General features: G+C 38.2%; 1 protein-coding gene across 1 annotated transcript in view; it reads right to left on the bottom strand.

Moving 5' to 3' along the window:
- Positions 1-625: 625 nt before the first annotated feature.
- Positions 626-24,005, bottom strand: part of STK17A (serine/threonine kinase 17a) — a 29,240-nt gene continuing 5,860 nt past the window's right edge. The window contains exons 2-7 of the mRNA XM_030944242.1: positions 22,042-22,254; positions 13,607-13,751; positions 6,624-6,750; positions 5,856-5,904; positions 5,543-5,722; positions 626-4,743 (exon numbers count right to left, since the gene is read on the bottom strand). Of these exons, the coding sequence (XP_030800102.1) occupies positions 4,410-4,743; positions 5,543-5,722; positions 5,856-5,904; positions 6,624-6,750; positions 13,607-13,751; positions 22,042-22,254 (1,048 nt within the window). The 3' untranslated portion in view covers positions 626-4,409. The remainder of the gene's footprint in view (positions 4,744-5,542; positions 5,723-5,855; positions 5,905-6,623; positions 6,751-13,606; positions 13,752-22,041; positions 22,255-24,005) is intronic.

Here is a 24,005-nt window from a genome sequence, read left to right as displayed (position 1 = left end):
ACAATCGTTGCCTCTCTTTGCTTGGTAAGGCCCACAAACAGCAGCCAGCATCTTGTGAGATCCAGCAGCCAGACCAGCTGGATCTCACAAGGTGCTTACTGGAAAGTGGAAGATGGTGATATCCTGCCAGCTCAGGAGACTTCTCTGTGAGGATTAGTTAAAAAACACCTGTATTCAGACTGTATGCTGGCATTGCAAATTAATTGAGGAGATGGGGTACACTGCTTTCAATGCATCACCAGCTTAACTGTGATTCTACTTTTACAAGCAAGCAAAGACTCGATGTAACTAAGTTCTGTGTTTACAGGAAAAAAGATAATCCTTTCAAGTAGTTCCCTTTTCTCTCTGAATTTTGCAGTAATGACTCTGGTCCTATATGTTCTGCTTCATTTTGACGAATCCTATCCTTTTCTTAATTAGGAGAGATTTTTATCACATCCATCTGTAGTTTCTTTTTTTTTTCCCTGACTGTATTTATTAATCCAAATGACAGCTTAATTCAACATCTGTACTGTGAGAAACTCTACAGTGGAAGCATATTGCTTTAGTATGGAAAAGACTTTGGATGCATTTTATATTTGCTGCACATATTGAACAAATGTGTGATTCAGAAAACTAAAATATCAGTAATCCTGCTAATGGGTGTTTCCCAAAGCACAAAAGATCCATCAGCTCTTTGGAAAACAAAATTTTATTTATTGTAAAATTCCTGAAACAGTAAACACCTTATCAGAAGAACAATGAACTGGCACTATTTCTTTAAAATGTTGAACTGTCTTCAAGGAACAACACCTGAAATATTCAAGAGAGATCTTAAGCCACAAAGTAACGTGATGCAAGGCCCATCTCCCTCCCCATGCCTTGTGAGCACCACCAGTGGAGAATGGGCAGAACTTTTACTTGCATTTGTGACCTAACAGCTCTCAAGGGGGATTCAGGGGGTAGATCACAAACTGGAATTCACCTTTTGTATTTAGAGACCTGCACACAAAAATGTGACACATGAGACAAATCACAATGCAAATTCCACTTTGGACAAAAAGAAAAATATTGTTTTGTAGAACATTTAATTTAGCAACTATAAAATCTGTAAGCCTCTCCCTTAAAGAGGTGAATATAGCAACAAGAGGAGACAAGGCTGTGCTTTTCATTAGGACTTTGCTATTTATTCCAACCACTGAAAGAAGGCCTAGGCCTGGACTTACCCCTGCTACTGATAGAGCTCATGGGTCTTCCATGAGCCACAGATAACTCTATAGGAACATCTGCCCTTCCATTCCTTCAGCATCCTGCATCTGAGCAAACAGCAGCCATCCTCTCTGTGCTACAAAGGCAGCCAGCATGTGCTCAGTCTGGAGAGTGGGGACTGGGAGAGCATTGCCCACAAAGTCCAAGGAGCTGATTCTTTCCCCACAAGCAGCCCCTTCCCCACCATCACAGGAGCTTTTCCCAAATGACCTGAGTACATACACACAGTCCCCCATATTCATGGAAAACCAGCTGTTCCTCACAGCTCTTGCTTTGCTCCTGGTTTTACTGATGTGTCACTTCACCCATAACTGAGCTCCTCAACAACACTGGCTGAACAGCCCCTTCCTACAGCTCAGGGTAGGAACACCTCACTTGCAGCTTTACCCACACTCACAGTGGAACAGAAAGAGCCTCAAGGGTGTGGGTCTGGCTGATAGTCCTGCAGTTAAACATTACAGAAAATTTTCCCTGTTATAGGGTGAATCTAAGATGCCTTGTTTATAACTTACACTAGTAAACCTTCACAACTCTATACAAATTCTTAATGATGTTAAAAAACAGTGTATAAAAACACCTTAAGGCACAGAGAGTTAAATAGAAATGCAGCCCACTGGAAATCTCAAAGCAGCCAATTCAAGAAAAGCTGGCCTTGAAATAAGTATGTATTTCATGTATACATGTTAAGCTTCACTGTCATACATTAAAAACAGCATATATAGGACAAAATGTATACTGCTCAGCACCTACTCTTTTCCATTAGTACCAGTCTCAATCTGAGACATGATCTGTGGTTACAAAGAGGAAGTGAAATGTGATATATATATCCCTCAAATAGTTTGCTGTGGGCAACCAGGTGTTGTTAAACACTGGCAACATTGTTCTATAAGGGTAGGATGTGAACATGCTTCAACCTCACTGCTCTACTCAACTTACTAACATGTGGAAGTATGGACATGAGGGAAAAAACGTCAAAATGGCAACGATGGAAGATAGGAGAAGTTGCAATCTTCTACAGAAGAATTCTATGAATCAGCGTCCCCTCACCCAAGCAAATTGTGTTGGGCAAATGGCTGGAGAGTAAATGAAAGATGGCCATGATGGCACTGTCCTGCCTAACAAAGGCTGAAACAGATCATATTGTAGGTAGGGTCAGCTCCTCTCTGTGTCCAGAAGCACCCAGCTAACACACACGCTGCTGGCTCAAAGATTCTCCTGCTGAGAGAGCCAGCCAGAGCTGTCCAGCAACCGACTCCTTTCTCCAGAGCATGAAAGGCATCTCTGCATTACAATATATAACACATCCAAACTCAGTTCTGAGCACCACTGGCTGTTTTATATGAACACCTGGGGAAGACGCTTGAGAATAGTTTAATTTAGGTGCAACTTCCCTGATGTGGCTTGAAGTAAAGGTAGCCCAACCTCAGGCAATGAAGCCTTATGGAAAAACTACCCATTGTCCCACTGCTTGTGGTTCAGCTTTCTTCTGTACTAGTGCTTTTCCCCCACTTTTCCAGCCATGCTGATCAGATCACCCCAGTACTGCTGCTCTTATTAAGCCATTTAACTTTTGTGTGAAGGAGGAACTGTAACATTAGCACAAAGCCCTGCACTCCTCCTCACTAAACGGAGTAGAACATTTGATACATTTGAAATTATAAAAGTGTGTACTAGCATGGAAAAAAAGGGAAAAACTAGCTCAAAATGTTCTATTCACTGTTTTATAGCAAGAAAACTTTTGTCAGAGTTTATTATAAAGGAACAGCATAAGGAAACCAAATAAATAGTTGAATAGTTAACAGTATGCAATATAATAGTACTAAACTTCCATTACATAAAAATTAAACTTTGGAACAGCATCAACATGAAAGATTTCTTAGAAAACTGGGACTCAGGCCAAGATCCTCAGATCTGTACATTGCAAAAACCACTCAGTTTTGGTGCCAGCTTTGTCCTCTGAGGGACTGCGTCCACTGAGAACTATGACCCATCCATACTGCTCCCTAATCCCACTCTGCCAGGCCACATAACATGCTGTATTTCCAAGTGTCTAAGGGAGAGTGATCAAGAAGCAGGAGGCATGAGCTGTGCTTCACTATTTCAGAAGAAGCAGTATCTTCTTCCTCATCTGACAGCTATATCGAACAATTGTAATTTAGCCTAAGGATGCTCCTTTTCTCCTTAAAGCAGCAGTTAGAGGAACAGAAAGAAGGTAGAAATGACCTCATGATCCCAGTAAAACCCCAGCTGGTCCTGGGGGAAGTGGAATCAAGAGCTGATTAGCTGGACAAACTGTCTAACCTAACATGGTAAAGTCAGTGGAGAGAACTTCAGTAACTTCAGAGGAGCAACATCAGAACATTATTCTTTTTTCCTCTCATCAGCACTGTGCGGCCACACTGAGCTGGATTCTATTGGCACATCTCACCCAACACGGGAGTGGAAGGAAACAATCTCTACTGGCTCACAAGTGACTGAAATAAGCAAATACATCACCCTCAGGAGCAGGATTTTACTGTGCTCCCAAATCATAAATATCTCCAGTACAGATTTCTTTCCCAGTGGGGCATGTGCATCTCTGTCTAGAGAAGCTCAGCTCACTGTTCAGCTACACTCCAGAGGAGTTTGGGTCTTTGACCTGATGTAAACAAAGGAATACACATAGGGTGATTTTGAAATCTGTACGTCAAACCAGGTGATCAAATTCTCCTTTCATACAAGTTTTAGATGAGCACATAGTTCCACTGAAGTCAGGAGGTGTTTGAGGAAAACTCAGCATTATATATTTGCATTAAATACCAAAATGTATCCTAAAATACTCCTATTGACATCTGTCACCAAAACACTTCCAGTGTCAACTTCTCAAGAACACCAGAACAATTAGCAAAAAATCTGTTACCAATCAATAACAACAACAAAAAAACAGAAATAAAAATTAAAAACAAAAATAAGCTTATCCTCTTTGTTAAATTCATGTCAGACACTTGAAATCTCAACTCTTCCATGAAAATAAGAACTTGGCACATTTTTTTTGTATGCCATTTATAAACACTTTCCTTTATCTAGAACATTTATTGCATATCAGAAATTCACTTGGCTAGAATACTTTTGTTTAGTAGAAAAAACTGCCTTCCAGTTATAGCTATGAAGCTCCATACAGTTCAGTAAATGAATTCTCCTGGTATTTCCTGCAGTAATGGTTCCTCAAATTTAAATCGTTTAGAAATAGCTTTCTGCTCAGTTACTTTTTCTTTTTCTGACTGCCTACATTGTCCCAGTGTGTATGAAGCCACTACAATTAGTTCTTCTGTCACTATTGATTCTTCCTCTCCAGTCTTCTCAGCATCTACTGATTGTTCAGAAGCAGAATCTGCATCTTTCTGTATGGCATCACTGGTCTCCCCTTCTGTACTCTTACTCCAGGCCCTGCAAGCAGGATTATCACTTTGTTCCAACCATGGATGTTGAAGACATTCCTCAGCAGTTGCCCGGTCCCTGCCGAGCAAGGAAAGAATTAAAATAAATGTCCAAATGAATACAAAATTCAGAACCTTGCAGAAGATATCACCAAAAATTATTCCAAGGATATGACTGTATTAAAGACAGACAGAATTGCACTGACAGCTATCTTCTAGCAAAAAAAGACCACAGCAATTCAAGTAGATGAACTCCTAGCATTTAAAAGAAAGGAATTCATAGATCCCTAAATATGAGTTTACACTTCCATGTTGCCAACCAACATTTGAAGTTTATACTTTTTATATATAGAAAAATTATCTAACTTCTACATTCTTCAAATATTCCCATAGACAAGCAGTTGGCAATTTCAATAGCTGACATGTTCCATGAAGAACTGGTAAAGTTCCACAGAAAACACCTGTTCTGTTTGGGAACATGGAATTTCCAGATTGCTGCCTATTAAGAAAAGTGTACTAATGAACCAGAAAAGGAAAGGTTCTCTACCAACCCATCCAAGATTAAGGACTCATAGCTCAGTTCATTTAAAAGACCAGCAAAGCACCTGCAAGAAGAATGGGTGTAGTGTTCACTGCTACAAGCTACAGTTCATACACAGTTTTCTGAAAGTAATTTGAGTTTTAATTACTAACACTTGGACATCCTTTGGAATATACAAGCTTGGATGGAAACTGAGGAATTCTCATATACATAAAAAGTAATAGCACAATGAAATCAAAGCCTCCTTATACTTTAAAAATGAAAACACTAGCACTTGCTACATTTAAAATTAAGTCAGTCTGACATATTGGCATATAGAATTGTGTATTTTACTTACTCGGGTTTCTTAACCAGCAGAGTTTTGATGAAATCCACAGCAGACTCTGATACAAGGTCAAAGTCCTCTCCAGAGTAACTGACGTTCATTTGAGATATATTTAAGAATGTTTCTTGTTTATCATCCCCCAAGAAAGGTGATATCCCTGTTAGCATAACATATGCCAGTACTCCAATGCTCCTAAATTAAAATTAAAAAAAGAAAATAGGTTTTTTAGTTAGCCTTTTTTAATTAAAAGCAAACAAACAAAAAAATCCCCAAAGAACAACCCTTTTCAGTAAAGTTAGGATGACCATTAATTTGTTCAACTTACCACATATCAGTTGCTGTACTGATTGGGTCATAACTCAGAATTTCAGGAGCTATTCAGAGAGAAAAAAAAGTGGGTTTTGTCTTATGCAGACATTACATTAGAGCTAAAAAAAGTGATAAAACATGGATAAAACATTTGGTAAAATTTAAGACAAGCCATTTGAAGCATGATAGTCTTTTGAAATCAAGATACTTCTATTCAGGTTATTTAAGTGGTTTCTATTATTCAGTGTTTTTAAGTGTAAAAAATTTACTGCCATCTTCAGAAGCCAGGCCAGCCTCCTTCCCAATTAAGGAATCTGTATACAAGTTTCTTGCAGACAAAACAGAAATAGCCAACATTGCATATTCCAGCACTCTAACCCATAACTATGAAGATATACCACACAACTTAAATATATTCTTAAGTATATTTTCAAGGCCTGGAGTGGTTTGGTCTTTTTTTTTTTTGAAAAAGAGAAAACCTACACAGGCTAAAATATTGCATTCAGAGACTGAGTATGTGAATTTAAACTTTTAATCCAAGTAATACTTGTTATGACTGCTGGTAAGACTCATCTAAAGTGTGTCTTCATCTTCAACATAAGCACACAATGATAGTTCATTGGACTGGCCAGACTTGCCAGTTCTACCTTTGGCAGCAGTACCAGTCCAAGTAATAACTCGATCTTGCAACACAGTAACTCCACAGCCAGGCTGGCATGCTCCAAATCCTCTTTTCACTCCCCAGAAGCCTGGACTATTCATCACTCCTATAGTAACAACTTACCTACATATTCTGGAGTTCCCATGATCTCTCTTAGTTCCTCACTGCTCTTCATTATTCTGGAAAGGCCAAAATCTACTATCTTAATGTCTCCCAGAGGAGACTTACTGGTTAGCAGAATATTTTGGGGCTGAAATACAAGAGGAGAAGACTTTTGGGATCACAAAAAAGCAAATATCATTGACATCATATTGCAAAATTGTTTTAGATCATGAGCAACAACAGTGCCTCCTGAAACAAGTATGATACCCTGGATCATTTATCTATTTCCCCCAAGGTGATTTTGAAGAAACACACAGGCTAAAAGGAATGGCAGGATTATAAATTTAGAATTGAGAATCAAACCTTTATTAGCTGTCGTGGTTTGAGAGGAAGTAAGTTTTCCAGGATATGAAGTGGTCAGGCCAATAGGTGTTCAGATTTGAATATTGGCACCTGGTGTGGTCACTGGGGACATTGGATACGCCTCTGAGAACACAGGGGTTAAAAAGCGCTCCTGGGGGAAGTTCTCTTGGGTTCCAGTGAGGGAAGCAGGTCAGACCTCCCCTGCCCAGCTGCTGGCTGGGCGGGGGAGGGGAAGCCATGCAGCTAGGTGAGGTAGGACTGGCCCGAGGATGGAAGGGTGGAAGAGAGAGAGCACCAAGAGGCATTGGGCAGCCCACCCCACCCAGGAGACAGACAGAGAGAGAGAGCCTGTGCCACCTTGAAATTTGATATCATGTGTTGGCAGCACAGCCCAGCTGGTGGAGAAGGGGGATGTGCAGCGAGAAGGCGTCAGGCTGCTGTGGGAGCTCTGGGTGGGCAGAGCCCAAGTTTTTAACCCTTTTTTTGGACAATGAAAACTTTGCAGAACATTAACCTTTCCTAGAAGAGAGATAGAGACGAAATGGAAGAAGGAAATGTGCAAGTGTGAAGGTCTGGGCAAGTGAAAGATGTTGGAAGAGTAGAGAAGAACCTTAGGTGGGAAGAGATGATGGAGTGGCCTTAGCTGGACTCTTCTTGTTACAGCCATGGACAGAACCATGTTTCCTGTCACACGGAGACTGGATCCAGGGGGAAGGCAATGGCTCAGAGCCAAGAAGGTTCAGTGTTGGTACCCCTTGGCCCCAGGGGGTGAAATCTGGGGGGGACAGGTGTCCCAAAGGTGAGACTGTGCTCTTTTTGGAACGGGACAAAGCATCCTTTAAAGGACAACCCTAGAAGCAGCTCTGGTCCATGTGCAGTGGTGAGAGCACTGGACATGGAGGGAAGAGGTCACGATGGCAAATGTTCTCCGGGCAGTGCCACGAGTGACATGGAAACACACGAGGTTTCAACGGTGTTTCCTGGGGAAGCCTATGGCAAAGAAGGACTCCTCTCCTCTTGATGAGCTGAGGCCGAGAGTTGGTGATTTGCGGGTAGATGTATCGGAAATTTGGTGGGGGGAGGAGGAAACATTTTTGGAAAGTTTTCATTTTCCCTGTGTGTTTCTTTTTACTTAGAGTTGTAGTTTAGTTAATAAAGTTTTCTTTTCATTATTTCTAAGTGAGGGCCTGCTTTGCTTATTCCTGGTCACATCTCACAGCAGACACCAGGGAACATATATTTTCATGAAGGCACTGGCATTGTGCCAGCGTTGAACCATGACATTAGCTTAGAACACATTGGAAATACGTGCCAATAGCTGTCATTAAACAGTAGCATGCAAGTACCTCCACACTTGTACCTCTCTAGTCCTTTGTATCACCTTTTTTACTCCTCTTGCTCCTCGATTCTTCCAATAGATGGTGTAAAATACCTCCCTTAGAAGGTTGTCCAAAATCACCCAATCACTTTAAAACCTGAACACACAACTATTTTGACTGCACCTGTTTAAAGGTCTGTTGCAACCAACCTGAATTCTGTTCAAAGTACAAACAACTGTATTACAGAATACTAACTGCAGAAGAGTTAAAAAAAATATAGCAGTCTGAGAAACAGGTTTTTAAGAGCATCACCTTTGGATAAACTTGTTTGCACTGATGTCACTAGATCTAGGCTGTCTTCCTTCAAAGCACCTTTGTGGTCATTAAGAAGTTCCTTACTATTTTAAATGCTAGCTTAATTTAAAAAAGGAAAATTTTTTGCAACTGAAGCATATTGTTGCTAAAAAAGAAAAAAAAAGAAAAAAAAGAAAAAAAAAAGAAAGAAGGAAAAAAAAAAAGAAGGAAAAGAAGAAAAAAAGGAAAAAAGGAAAAAGAAGGAAAAAAAGAAGGAAAAAAAGAAGGAAAAAAGAAGGAAAAAAAAGAAGAAAAAAGAAGGAAAAAAGAAGGAAAAAGAAGGAAAAAAGAAGGAAAAAGAAGGAAAAAAAAAAAAAGAAAAAAAAGAAGGAAAAAAGAAGGAAAAAGAAGGAAAAAAGAAGGAAAAAAGAAGGAAAAAAAGAAGAAAAAAAAGGAAAAAAGAAGGAAAAAAGAAGGAAAAAAGAAGGAAAAAAGAAGGAAAAAAGAAGGAAAAAAGAAGGAAAAAAGAAGGAAAAAAGAAGGAAAAAAGAAGGGAAAAAAAAGGGAAAAAAAAAAAAAAAAAAAAAAAAGAAAAAAAAAAAAAGAAAGTCAAAAGAAGGTTTGACTTTCCCAACCCCCAGACCAGTGATCACACTGGGTTTTATCATTAACTTCTCCAAATGCTAGTGCTGACAATTGGCACTGCTTTCATGCTTCTAGTGAGCACAAGTTCCATGAAAGTGCAGAAGTCTGTTGGAAACCTGGATCATCTTGCATCAGAGTGGTTGAAAAGGGAGGAGGATAAAAGAGTGAGAACAGCAAAGCAACCTCTGACTGATAATTCAGATGGAGTAACACCAACATTTATACTCCTTCCTGAATCATAAAGCAGCTCTGTCCTCCATCCCCAGAGTCACTCATGAAGACATGCTCTCACATGAACAGCCTTGCTTTTCAATATAGAAATAAACCTGGGCAAGAACATTTTAAAAAACTTTGCCCACTTCTCCTCACTGCAAGACCTGAATATAGTCAAGTTCTTTGATTCCTGCAGAGTTAAACTGTTATTTCAAACTAACTCCATGATGTTGTCAATTTCTTTTCTCTTTGTAAACCTACATATTAAGAATAGCTCTTGTTTTGTTTTCTTTACAAATTGGGATCTGGTGGCTATACAAAGGCTTTTGGAGTGGCACATTCCCACATTCTTTATAGTTCAGATTTGTTCTTCTCTATTTGTATTAGAAAAGCAAACAAAAAAAGCTGACTATGCCTCCCTCACTACCCTCTCAGATGTTATTCCCAGTGAGAAATTTAGTTATGAAAAGTCAAATTAAAAGCATGAGAAAAGTATTTTTTTCCTCTATATTTAAATGAGGAAAAATTTTCAATGGAAAAGGTTTGTGAAACCCTTCAGCCCTGTATTTTAACATTTTAATAGTTAAAGCAGTTGCCATTTTTATTGTCTTTTTAAAAAATCTTATTATGCAAAACACACCTATGCAGAAAAAAAACCCTGTCTACAGTATGAATTGAGTCATAACTCTGAATCAGTTCCTAATGAAATACCAGTAATTTTCTTATTTTAAGGAATCATTTGGGATTCTTGTGAAGTACCAGCCTAAATGCCAACATCAAACCTTAAAGAAGCCATAGCTTTGAATTCACCATAGTTTTCAGCCTGACTCCAATACTCAAACTTTCAGAAAAAGAAGATAATTTCCTCACATCTGTAATACTGTTTCTCTTTTGGTTTTACTCTGCTAGTGCCAGTCAGCCCACAAAGAGAGGAGATGGCGGGTGGAGGCTCTCCTGGTGGCCATTCTAAAAAGGGCCTTTCACTTTTACCCTCAAGCACTACTGAAATTGTTGATGAAAACCATCAAATGGCAATGTTTGAAGACCTCCCCCTCTACTGGAGCTAGGCTTAAAGGTTCCATATAGATCCTATTATTTCTTGTATCTTTAGTTGGTTTCAAGAAGACACGTAAAGACTTAAGGACACATAATAAAGGTCAGGTTTTTAATTTAATCGATGCCTCACCTTACCTAATTTCATTAATGCTGCAGGTTATCTAATTATATAATATTCAAAAAACCTCAGATGCCTAGAAGAAAAGACAGGAATTATCAAAGAAATAGTGATCAGAAACATAGATACCCCAGCTTCATTATGTCTAAAGATACTAAACTAGGCTGATTCTAAAAGAGTAAAGGACCCTCATATCTTCTTCCTCAGTCCCCACAACTGCTTAAATTCTCTTCCATTCCCAACTACAGTAAGCTTTTACCTAACCCCAATTCAAGATTAAGTCAAAGAGCAAATGAGAACACAGAGAAAGGAGACTTCCCTTACTCTGCAGCTTTTAAGCACCATTAAGAGGAGATGAAAGACTCCTGCCTACAATCTGTACACTCCCTGCAAATTAAATAGCATCAACACAATACTGTCAAGTGATAATTAATTTGCACTTGGTAGCATTATATTTGCTCTTCATCCAAGTCAAAACTAGGCTACATAATTGTATTTTGCTATTAACAACAAGATACATTTCAACCATCTTTCAGTAGAACCATGCTTTTGGAAAGGAATGATCTGGTGATAACCTTGCTAAACCACAACAAAATACCCCATTTCTTTCTGCAGTGTTTAGTCTCAAGAAAAGTCTTGTATCTGTTCAAAGGTCAAAGAGAAGCTCAAGCAAGGTAGCTGTCAATGGCATAGATCTGGTTCATTACATTTATAATATAAATATTAAGCTGACAATTACATATGGACAATCACTTGGGTCTAAATTCTTCTGGGTAGAGAATTTAACTTTTCTTGAAGGTACAACATATGGAAAATTGGATGGACCTTCCCAAAGGAATTTGTAACAGACAAATGAAATCTTTAGAGACACAAAGGTGAAACTAACAGTGCAAAAAACCCCCATTTTAGCAAGAATTTGTAAAATTGCTATTGGCAAACACCTTGCATAGCAGCAATAAACATACAGAAGTCTTCCAAATGTCATCACAAACAAAGTACTTAGTAAATTCCACTGTGCTTTAAGCTGCAAGTTAAGGCAGCATGAGACACAGGATACAACAGAAGATGAGAACTGCAGGTTAATAGATATGTGGCCGAAGCAAGCATCCAACTTTTTGAGTTCTGTCAAAAATGGGCATTTTTAAAAAGTCTTACTAGGCATGTGGATCAATTAATCTTTGCAAGTTATGGTTTTTAATTCTGCCATTTCCATAATTTTTGTTTGGCAATACTCTGAAGACTTCCGTAAACCTTATTTTGCAAAAGACTGATAGTTTTATAAATCATGAAAGTCATCCCACTGCAAGTAAGACCCGATTAAACACACACTGCAGTAATGTATAAACATGTTAATTAACCTCAATCACTACACAACTTCCTCTGCTAGTGAACTTCCATAAGGCAGCAAAACAATGCTGGATTTTTCAGTGAGAACTGCATATGCTCCATGTTATAGCATAAGTTTGCTGACCAGTTGGGAAGCTTTTAAGTCAGCTTTTTATGAATTTCTTTTCTGGACAAAATCTGTAATCAACATCCCAACTCCACTTTTGCAAATAAGTATTGTAGTCTTATAAAGCACATCATATCTCCAGTTACAGATATCCAGCTGGTGATGCTAAGAAACACCACAACTTTAACTACAAACATGTACAAATATATACTGTCCACAAAAGACATTTGATTTTACACATTTTGCTTCAAGGAAATTAAATGGCCAACAACTGAGACACTGAGAATCTTGTTTAAGCATACTGGAATTTTGAGGAGTTCTAACTGCTCATTTTTAGTCTTTCTGAACACTTACTCTCACATCACTTACTAAAAATTAAAAATGTTTCATTAATTCTTTTAATACAATTATTAGTATTTTGTGTGTATGACTCAATAAAAATTTTAAAGAATCCCACATATAATTTGAATAAATGTTTGGAAAACCAGGCAGATGACATATTTGTGTGCAAATATGATTCATCTGCTTTAGCTGATGAATGGTTCATGATGTGTTAAGTTAATATATTAAGTCCATACAGCTTGATACTGGAACTTACTGGTAGCTTTATAACAGTGCCAAAATACAGCTAAGTGTAAGTAAGAATCTCAGCAACAGAACAAGCATGCAGCAGCTTACAATATACTCAGTAAATAAGAGAATAGGACACGTAAAAAGAATTTTTAAAATGTAATGCAAGTTACTTTTTAGACAGCCTTGCTTAGCAATAAACTAGTTCAACCTCATAATGAGAGAAGCTAAAGAAAATTAACTGGAGCTTGCTGCCCATAGGAGAGGTTAGTTCTCTGGATTCCTTTTACAACTCCCTTCTTGACCATAAGATTTCGTTTGATGGCAACTGTACTTGTCACTTGATTTGGGTCAAAACTATTTTTCAATAAGAAAAAATACTTGTTTCAGTAAATCATGATTATTAATATACCAGCAGGGTGTCAATCAACTGTTTGGCAGCAAATGTCAGACATTTAAATTAGGTTTTACAATAACTGGGGAAAAAAGGGGAAGAAAATGCTGTAAATGTACTTAACATATTAATTTACCAGTCCTGTTTGAACATTTCATTCTGAAACATTACACTTTATTCCACCAGTGTCACTACCACCCTTCTTCATTAAAACTCAAGTCAATACAAAAGACAAACCTGGTTTTCAATGCCCATATAATACCCAGACACTTTTACTACAATGTAGAAATAAGTCAGTCTTACCCAAAGCACTCATTTGCAATTTAAGGTGCAAGGCAAATTGACTTTTGAATTGATTACATTTCACTTAATCAAATGAAGTTTATATTTAACATACTCATAGAAATGCCTCAACATGCTTGCAGACCTGGTGGTGGTTACTCTATCCAAAAAGTTTAATTTTATCATTCAAGGCATAATTAGGTAAAACTGTGTTAATTACAAATTGGCATTATTGTGACATAAGCAAGAAAGAGAACAGATGAGAAATCAATAACAAAAATACAGTACTAATCTTACCTTTAAGTCAAGATGAACAACATTGTTTCTGTGCAAGAATGCAACTCCTTCTAATATCTGCTTCATAAGTCGCTTAACATCTTTTTCTTTGAAGGCCTCCTCTCTTTCAGCCACACATTGGTCAAAGATTTCACCTCCAGCAGCACTGTGGACAGTAGGAATATTGTGAGTTCAGACTAAATTAAAGCCCCCATTTGGCTCTACTCATATTTTTTTTTTGTATAGGCAATATCAGCAGGAGGTATAATCCAATCATGATATTTTCAGTTATTAGACATTTGGCAAGGGTTTACAGGCTTGGAAGTGGTTTCTGCAGTATGGCAGCTTTGGAGAGAGGCAAAGATTTTAGTCATTTAGGTTAGAGAATATGAATAATACAGAAATTTTGGGGACTACTTTTCAAACACTACTGACTTTGCTTTCAGATGAATGCGTCAATTGTTTGAGGACAGTGTTTTCATAAAAGTTGCGCCTTTTGCCATTGCTATAAAACTACACGGAAATTTGGCCAAGGCAAATCTCAGCAAACATAGAGCAAAGCTGCCCCACCTCCCACCCTCCTCAAAACACTTTGAACATACTCAAAATAAATGTAAAGTCTGCAACTGAGTTGTTTATGAAGTCTCTGGTATATAAGGATGCATTAAGTTTCTAAACTTCTTTCATCTAAAAATAGCTCTGAAAATTTTAGCTCTCAGCTTGCATCCTCTTTTGTTTATATATGTTTAAAAATAACAGAATAACAAAAAATATAAAAATAACTAGATATGAATGAATATTTTTAAAGTACTCTGAAGCCACATGCAGTACTAGCTCTGTATAGCAATGGCTCTAGATAACTAAAATTATTTTACAATATAAACCTGCAGCATCGAAAGTAAAATAAACTGAACAGAAGCTCCATCTTAAAATAAGAATGGGCATAAGAATGTTAGAATGGGGCCACTTTGCATATGGATTGTTGAGCTCCCACTATGAAATCAGCACATACACCCTTTGTTCAGCATGAGATTTTGTAATCACCCGTTAGGGAAAGGTGGTGAAACCCTCAAGGGCAGAATCCTCTCCAATTACACCAAACTGTGACATGCAAAAATGACTTGGCACAGGCATTAATCTTTACTGATGCATACCCACCTACTCTGCCTTTGCTTGCTTTTTTCCAATGAATAGTACTGCCTAGGCTATCCTGAGGACAGCCAGGCATATTCAACATGAATATAATAGCAAATGAGTTATACAAAAATGGTGCATTTCAACTGTGTACTCCCAGAAAAAAACTACTTAAATATATTCAAATGTTCATTTTGCCTACATTAACTTTGCTGCTACAGTCCTAGTAGTTTCAAAAGTCTCATGGATTTAAAAAAAAAAAGTTTTTTGCCCTTCAAGGTATTCTCACAGCTATTATTTTAAATTTTTCCTGCAGATGGTCTTACAAAAAAAATTTAAAAGAAGGCTAAATTGTACCCTTTTCTAAAGAGTTTCAAACTTCTGTTCTGTATGCTGGCTAGCTGGTACAGCAGTACAATTTGATTTATTAAACTAAGATTTTCTTTCAGAAAAACCATCTATTAAATAATTATTTTTCTTCTTTATGTATCAAGAGATAGAGCTCAAGAATAAAATGAGTTTTTCAAGAGAATATTAATACTATAATTCCTTTTGAAAAATTTCATATGCCTGACGCTATCACATTTTTCTTCAGTCCATTTTTATTTAATTCATGGAAATAGTAATATTTCAGTTTTGAACAGGATTCAAATATTAATGACATTTAAAAATGAACATCAGCTAGTGTATTCTAATATCCTAAGCCAAATTCCTTGAAAAAGCAACATCACGTGGACTTTCCAGATAGTAATAGAAAAAGATCTACTGCAACCCATAAATTAAACTTTCTGCCTTAAGAATGCTATAATATGTTACTTGAAGAGTGATTTAATCCCTTGTAGCAGTGAATTATAGTGCACATACAGTGATAACATCTACTACCAAAATTACTAGCACGGTATCTTTTATAGCAGTAACCCTGGGATTTTGCTGATAAAGCTCTGCCACTTCAAATAAGGACAAAATACTTCTGCTATTTAATTCAGTGAAATTGGATTTATACCCAAAACATGGGATCACACTTTATGTTTAATAGATCCACCTGAAAAACCAGTGAAAGTTGAGGGTGGGGGGCCTTATAAAGCCCTGCCTGCTATATGTCTACTTGGTAGGCATCTGTTACAATTTGTTTATTAGTGCAATTTCATTAAAACTGAGGTAGACACCAATGCTAAAATGTGAGCTACCTAGAATTTTAATACTACACCTAAAGAATTCTGAATTATAGGCGTTAGAAGTCAAGGCAATAAAAGCTGAAGCAATGTCCCATCAGTGAAATTAAGAGACAGTGCTACCAACGCGAGAGTAGAAAACCCTTGATCCAGAAACTTTATTTAAAAAAAAAATTAAGTCTCTCCCTATACTTCTGAACATTCCTGGGTTCATCAGCATTTTTAAGAGTGAGACATGCAAATACAGCCCTCACACATGCACACCCACTTCATAACTTACAAGACACTGCCATTCTCAGCTACCATAGACACTTGGCTTTACAAAATAGTTTCACATGGGAAGGTGACTTCCCATGCAATGTTTTGGTTTTTGATCTTAACTTTGCTATTTAGGAGGCTGATGGGACAACTCCCGGACAATTCATTCTGTTCAAAGAATACCACATTCAAGCCAGTAACCCTTTACAAGAACACACGGAAATTTTATACTGCAAGACCATTTTGTGTATTGTTGCTGTGGAGCTTAATGGATTCCCTTAAGCAAAACAGTCAGGGAGCAGTGAGCCAAGCCAGTCATAAGTGCTTGGAAGCACAATGCAAAAATGAACTCCAAAAAGATCCTCCTGCACACCTATTCCAAGTTTTGCCAAGCTCCTTAACAATACTTTCAACTCAGCTAGATTTCAGGGGGAAAAAAATCTAACCATAGAAGGGCTCAAAATACTGCTAAGACAGTATCACAGCCATGTCACTGTTATGATTTCTGTGTATATGCAGACCAGGAGTTTTCTGGTGTTAATAATATTTACCCATTTTGTATTAAACTGTAGTTTTTCTAATTGTCATTATGAAATAACTTAGCAAATGACCGGGCCATTCAGAAAATGCTCTTAGGAGATAAAAGCAAAAGAATTATCCTTAGGACAACAAAGTTTTTAGGAAAACAAGCCATCTTAATCTGAAAAAAAAATTGATAAAGACATATTTAATGGCAAAATATTCTGAAACCTAGTGTTACTTAGAATGCATTATTTCTCTAGTACACCCTCCCTTAGCTAAATGTATGAAAAAACTGTGAGACAAGAGAAGGCTTTCTGAACTTGAAAGCTATGGCAACCATAATTCTTTAGCTATTTTAATTTACTTATGAAAGTACTGTTGTGCCATTAATTTCTCTCGTTTCAAGTGAAATCCTACTGCTCTTCATCAATGAAAAGCATGCTAACACTTTATAACTACTTAGCAGCATAAATGAGCTAAAAGTCATTTGGAAGTCTAGAGAACTACTCTTTGTTACAATTATGTTGACTTTAGATTAAATGGAGACTACTTATCTTCCTTGAAATACATCTTAACAATGAACTGTGTGAAATTCAGCATCAAACTTCTTTCAAGTACACTTAGGAGACACTAACACAGTCATTTAACTTATCATTAGAAAAAGATTGAACAAACCTATTTCAGGGCACCTGAAGAAATGAACCATTCCCCCAGCTTTAATGGATCAGACATGAAGTTACTGTTCTGAAGGATGCAGAAGTACAAATCACCAGAGTACAAATATGTACACCAATTCCTAAAACACACTTGATTTCAATGCTGAGTTATATACAATCTGCAATGGACAAAAATTTACTTCCTGAATCTTCAACTCTGTCAAAAGTCTTTCTTGAAAGGGTTATCTTTGCAAAATAATGGAAAGCCATCTACCTTCCGTACATGGAGCTTACAGTACAAGCTGTTCACACCACAGTGCTTGTAACACTACCAGCAAAGGTTCATGCTTACTGCTGCTGACAGCCATACCTCCTTCCTTGGCTAGGCATACCATTGGATAGTAAGTGCACTTAGTGGTAATTTTTCCAGTGTAAGGCAATGTAATGTACCAATGTTCCCAAAGCCTGAGAAAACTACAGATCCCTATCTGATGAGAGGACATGGGAAGAGAAGCATCCAAATACATAAAATTGTAGATACTGGTCTTAAAAGTTCTTAGTTCTCAGACCAATGCTTTTAGTTTTTTGCCTTCACCTTTCCAATCAGGCAGCCCGAGAACTGAATGAAACACAAACAAAGGTAACTAAGACCATTTGAGAAGTTTCCCCCTAAAATTATTTTAGACTTCCAGTCTTGATTTGAGACTGTGTCGTGGGTTTACAGGAAGCAGGTTTTCTGGGAATGGAGTGGCCAGAGGCCAATAGGTGTTCAGATTTTAAATTGACACCAGGCTTGGCCACTGAGGGTGGATGCGCCTCTGAGAACACAGGGGTTAGAAGCAGAGCACTCCCTTGGGCTCCCTCTTTGATTTCCGGCCAGCAAAGAGGCAAGGCCTCCCCTGCCCGGCTTTGAGCTGGGCGGGGGAGGAGAAAACCTGCGGCCCGGCAGAGGTAGGCCTGACCCCTCAGGATGGAAGGGTGGTAGGGGCACCAGGCGTTGGGCAGCCCCCCCCCCCGGGAGAGACAGAGGGAGAGAGGCCCCGAGAAGATTTGGGCAGCCCCCCCCGCCAGCCAGAAGACGGGAGAGAGAAAGCTGGTACGGACCTGTGGCCTTGAAGTGATATCGGCCTGTGAAGAAGGAGGGGGAGTGCAGCAGGGAAGGAGCCTGGCCGCGGGCAGAAGTTTGTTAACCCCTTTCTGGACAATGAAGACCCCACAGAGCATTTGGACCTTTCCTGGAGGGGAGATGGAGTGGATGATAAAGAGGAAATGGGCAAGAGAATGACAGTCGGAGCAGGGAGTGAGTGAGGCTGGGAGAGTAAAGAAGAGGCCGGAAAGAGATGATGGAGTAGCTGGTTGCTGGACTCTTTTTGGTACAGCCATGGACAGAACCATGCTTCCTCGCGACACAGAGGCTGCATGCAGGGGGAGGCGATGGCTCAGAACTGAGAGGGTTCAGTTTTGGAGACCCCCGCCCCAGGGGGTAGACAAGTATGGGGGGACAAGAGGTCCCGAGAGTGATGAGGAAACTGTGCTTTTTCGAACTGGTCAAAGCACCCTTAAAAGGATAACCCTTGAAGCAGCTCTGTTCCTTGTCCAGTGGTGAGAGCGCTGGGCATGCAAGGAAGAGGTCACCATGGCCCCAAGAAGGACTCCTCTCCTCTTGATGGACTGAAATTGAGTATTTACAGGGTGATGGATGGAGAGTTGAAATTTGGAAGATGTATTGGAAATGTGGTGGGGGGGAGGAGGAAATGCTTTTTTGTGGAGTTTTCATTTTCCAGGTGTGTGTGTGCGTGTGTGGGTTTTTTTTCCTTTTGTAGTTTAGTTGATAAACTTTTTTCTAAGGTAGAGGCCTGCTTTGCTTATTTCCTGGTCACATCTCACAGCGAACACCAGGGAAGTATATTTTCATGGGGCACTGGCATTGTGCCAGTGTCAAACCATGACAGACTGCTAACTAGAACAACTCCTCTTGCTACTCAAACAGACACGATGCAAACATTGGAGCAGCAGCAGTTATTTGTGATTACAGTGGGTTTGCTTCAAGTTCAGTCTGTTGAATCCTATGCCAAATGGATCACTTCCTGCCAGCAGATTCTTATTTTAACTGGTCACACCTCCAGTAAGTAGGACAATAAATCATGTCCAAGACTATATAAGTCCATTAGTATTAATGGATATGTAAGTCCATTACATTATCCAAATAACTACAGGTGAAAAAACACTTAATCCAGCATATAAAATAAATACTAACTGTGTCTTCAAGATGAAAAAGACAACTTCTTCCTCTTTTTAAAGCAAGTGTGACAGAAGTCTACCATATTTACACAAGGCTCTGGCTCAGTTCAGAGGCTCTTCATAATAAAATATGAACGATTAGGATTTTTGAAGCTCCACTTACAGGATTCTATACATTTGACCCACTAATTACCCACTAGTACCATCTATCCCTTCCCCAGATGTGTAAAAACATGGTGATAAACATTTATGAAAAAGACCAGTTCTTAAGCAGCAAGCAGATGCTCTACTGCTCTTTCTTTCAAAAGAAATGGGAAGATGACAGGTAGGTTGCATACAGGTATCTAGTCCAAAAGTTACCAAATTTGCTTTTTCTTTTTATACCTGATATGTCAAGTTTCCCAGACTGTACCTGTACCTTCTTCAGCAAAGTTCCAGGTCCTTTTCATTCTATTTTCAGTGAAATACAGAAGCATAACTGGCCCACAGATTAATTCCAGGCTTTCTGTTACCCATTTAGACTTACATATCCCTTAAATTCTGACTTAAATACCCTGACTGAGGTCTTATGACAACAAACCAAAGCCAGAGGCTGTTGTGAGGGTGGATGCAGACAGCCCCAATTCGCCATGCTACGGCTGAAGCCAACACTGTAATGCCACCTTGCTTCCCCACTGCTCAACACTTAACATTAACATGGCCAATATTAAGTTCGTTTTCTCTCAAAAATCAATAGTTCTTGAAAGACAACCCTCCATGTAACATTAATATTTCTCTCCCGGAAAGCAAAACATTTCCTGAAGGCAAAACCCTCAGCCCTTATGACAGATTCTACATCAAGACAAGAAACTTTAAAATCTCCGCAGATGAAGTTAGTGGCCAAGATTAAGTATTTGTTTTACTTCTTCAGGAGATAAACATCAGCCACAAAGACCATCAAGCTTAGTAGAAACTGAAATGCCCTAGAGAAGCTTGCAGTCTAGCTATGTTCTTTAATCCTCTGCATACAGAATGTCAGAAATTCACTAACATTCATACCTGTTTTGTTGCAACATGTCTTTGGAACACTAAAGAAGCATCCAGACATACTTGCTGAAGTCAGGGAAAGACTGTTTTCGTAATTTACAACTCCAGCACACAGCTATTTATCTGAAATGAGGTATGACTGTTTGATGCATATAAACCCAGTAATCTTGCTAATTACTTAACAACCTAGTTAATGCTTCATATTAAAAGAGTTTTGCAACTGTAAGAAAATTGAGTTCTAAAAGAAAACTAGGAATTTTGCATTGAAAGTATCACAAAACTCATTGCTCATTTAGATTCCACTATTCATATTAAATCCCATAGGATCTAGAAAATGAAACTGTATTTGAGTTTAAATTTCTACTAGTGTTTAAAGCAGGTATTTATGAGTCTTCAGTAGCAGCAGTTAAAACCCCAGAAGCTCTGTCACACCTATGTATTATAAAAGATACTTGAATATTTCACATATTATGACTTCATTAAGGGCACAATGAAGTTTAAAAAATGTATTCTAGAAGGAATTTTGCCTTAGGAGACATGGTCTCATTCCATTTCACTGGACTTTGAAGATAGTTTCTTTTGACTCTTAAACAAGATGTGATTGGTACACAAGATTTCTCACCATTTCTTTTTGCTATCAAGTAAGAGAAGAGCTACACAAACTAGATTTATCTTAACAAACAAGTCACTTCTAAACTATTGAGCCTCACTGTTCCTCTCTTAATTATTTAAAATCCATAGAACTGAACAAGAATTTACAGTTCAGTAGCAACAAGCATTTGGCTGAATCTTGGAAGCTAGTGAGATGCCTTACTATCTAAAGCCACTGGCATTTGAGATGAACAGCCACAACAGCTGCAGGAATGCCCATCTGGACAAACTGAAGTGGAGAAAACCACACAGACAAATGCAGAGTCAAGTGTCCTTTTTTTAAGTCTCAATCCTCCTCCCTTCTTTCCCCAAAAAGATACTGTTTTAGCAAGTTTTCTATTGCAGAAGGTTTTAATAGTTTCTTTTTAGCAATGATGTTGCTTTCAATACATTTTTGTAACTGGTAAAAAAACCACAGCAGATTTCATCCTATCTTTGCCACTGTCAATGAAACAAACTTTGGTTCTTGAACAGATACTCATTGCTTCTTTCCTCTTCCTCTTTCACATGCAGGGAGTATATTTCATTTAAGATGCTTTAACTACATAAATTATAGCTCAGCTTTGAAAGATACTACATAATTAGAGAAATTTGTTATAATCTGAAGTAGTTATGAGACTGCACATAACTTCTTGTAATCGTCATTTTCTTAGCAATTCTTCTTGAAGTTTAGCAAGGGTAACAGGCAACCAATAACATTTTTTTACATTAGTCACATTGATACACAGTATTTTTACATTATTATTTTTAAGCAAATACTGCAGAAAGTTATTCAGGAATTATTACTAATACTTACTATTCCAGGACTAAAATCATCTCTGTCGCAGTTTCATAAACTTCATGCAAGTTAATGACCCAAAGGTTGCATTGTGCCAGCTCAAGGACTGCAATTTCGTGGACTATTTCCATCCGACAGTCTTGGCCCTTTCTTCTTTTTCTCATGAATTTTGCTGCAAACTCTTTTTCAGTGTCTTTCTGGATACATTTCTTCACCACTGCAAATTTTCCCCTGAAATTAAATAAGAATTTAGTTTTATATGCCTTAGTGACAGCATGGCCTTTATAAATTAACATTTCAGGAAACTTTAACCAAATCACTATTAGCATTTAAGATTCAATCTGAATTTAGAAAGATGCCTTGCTGAATGATGATCCCTGTGCTCAAAACACCCCAGCCCAGAATGTAAATAATCTCCATGAAACATAAGGAATTAAAAAAAAACCCAATCAATTCAAACAACACGGTTTTCAGAAACACAGAGTAAACAAGCTGTGATAGGTCCCGAGATTACATTATACTCCAAACTTTAACTTCAAAAGCTGGCAAAATCAAACTGTACAAATGTGCAATTTATACTTTCTCTGACTACCTTACAGTAACCCAGTTACTGTGTTCTGAAGTATCCCACCACATCCATGGAAACAGCACTCTTGTTGAATCCTGCTCCATTTGCCATGCAATATCCATACTCTGCATTTTTCAAGATGGTATTTTCACCATGGCATGTCTCAAATGATAACAGCTGGAGTTTTTTGACGAACACTTCTCAAAACCCCCTACTTATACAGTGAGACTAAGAATAAGGAACACGGATAATGCAAACACAATGAAGCAGCCTGACTAAAATCAAGCTCAGCAGCACAATTTTGGCAGCAGTGCCAAGGTGAGTAGGAGCAGGGAGCAGAGAGCTGAGCACGGTGCTTAGCCCACATTAATGAGCGTCACCTCTGCAGAACACACACCTGATGATGCAGTGGGCCAGCTCAAACCACACTGCCACACTTGCGTCACACCATTTCCCCCACAGCACTCTGGCACAAGTGTCGGCTTTCAACTTCCTGCAAGAGTCCCACACCACCTGCTCCACTCGGTTCCACTCACATAGTGCTGATTTTTAGACTAAAAAGGTATTTTAATTAACACCTCGCACTAATGCAATGATGAATTCTCACACTTTGAAGTACATTAACCTTACTTTAGCTCTTACCACACAGGTATAATGATCATCAAAACTACCTTTTTTTATTTATATGTAAACATTTTCTTAAAAAGCTGCAGGAATAGCTTTGAGATCTTTATTTTGGTCCTTTACTTACTGTAGGGTTGCTGAAACAAAATAATAGTCCTCATCTATTTTGGAATACAGTTACTATGGGTTTTGCCTCTCCTACCTCCAAGCCAAAGCTCATCTCAAAGGTTCCACTCTCCCAGCCTATTAGCAGAAGACTGTTATCCATGAAATATAACTGCTAAACAAAGTTGTGGTCAGGTTGCTTTTAATAAGCATTTGTTTCAAAATCACACAGTCTAAATGAATCAAGTCAAATAAGTACCCACAAAGTGGGTATTTGCTAGGCCATCTCAATAAAATAATTGGACTTGTTACCACTGATACAGCCACAGTTATTCCTCTAGGAATACTATTTTGCATAAGCACATTATCTACAGCACAGTATGTATTAAGACTAGAGCACAGCACAGTCCAGATGTCTGGTGAAGGTAGACAAACAGCAAGAATATGCTTTCAATGTCTTGAACCTAACTTTTTGGGAAAATGTTCTTAATTACTAATACATACATGAAGACAAAACTATTGAAGTTTGCAAATGCATGAAGATAATTTTATAGCACAACATTTATGTACAGTAAGCAGCTATGCATTTATCAAAAGTGTTAATACACTTGTTCAAGTTCTTAGCACCAAAAAACATCTCAAGAAAAAAATCAACTGATAAGTATGTTGTCAAAAAACAACATAT

Source organism: Camarhynchus parvulus, chromosome 2, assembly GCF_901933205.1.
Source record: "Camarhynchus parvulus chromosome 2, STF_HiC, whole genome shotgun sequence".
NCBI lineage: Eukaryota > Metazoa > Chordata > Aves > Passeriformes > Thraupidae > Camarhynchus > Camarhynchus parvulus.
Note: the sequence above shows the minus strand (reverse complement) of the source record. Positions and strands in the feature narration are given on the sequence as shown.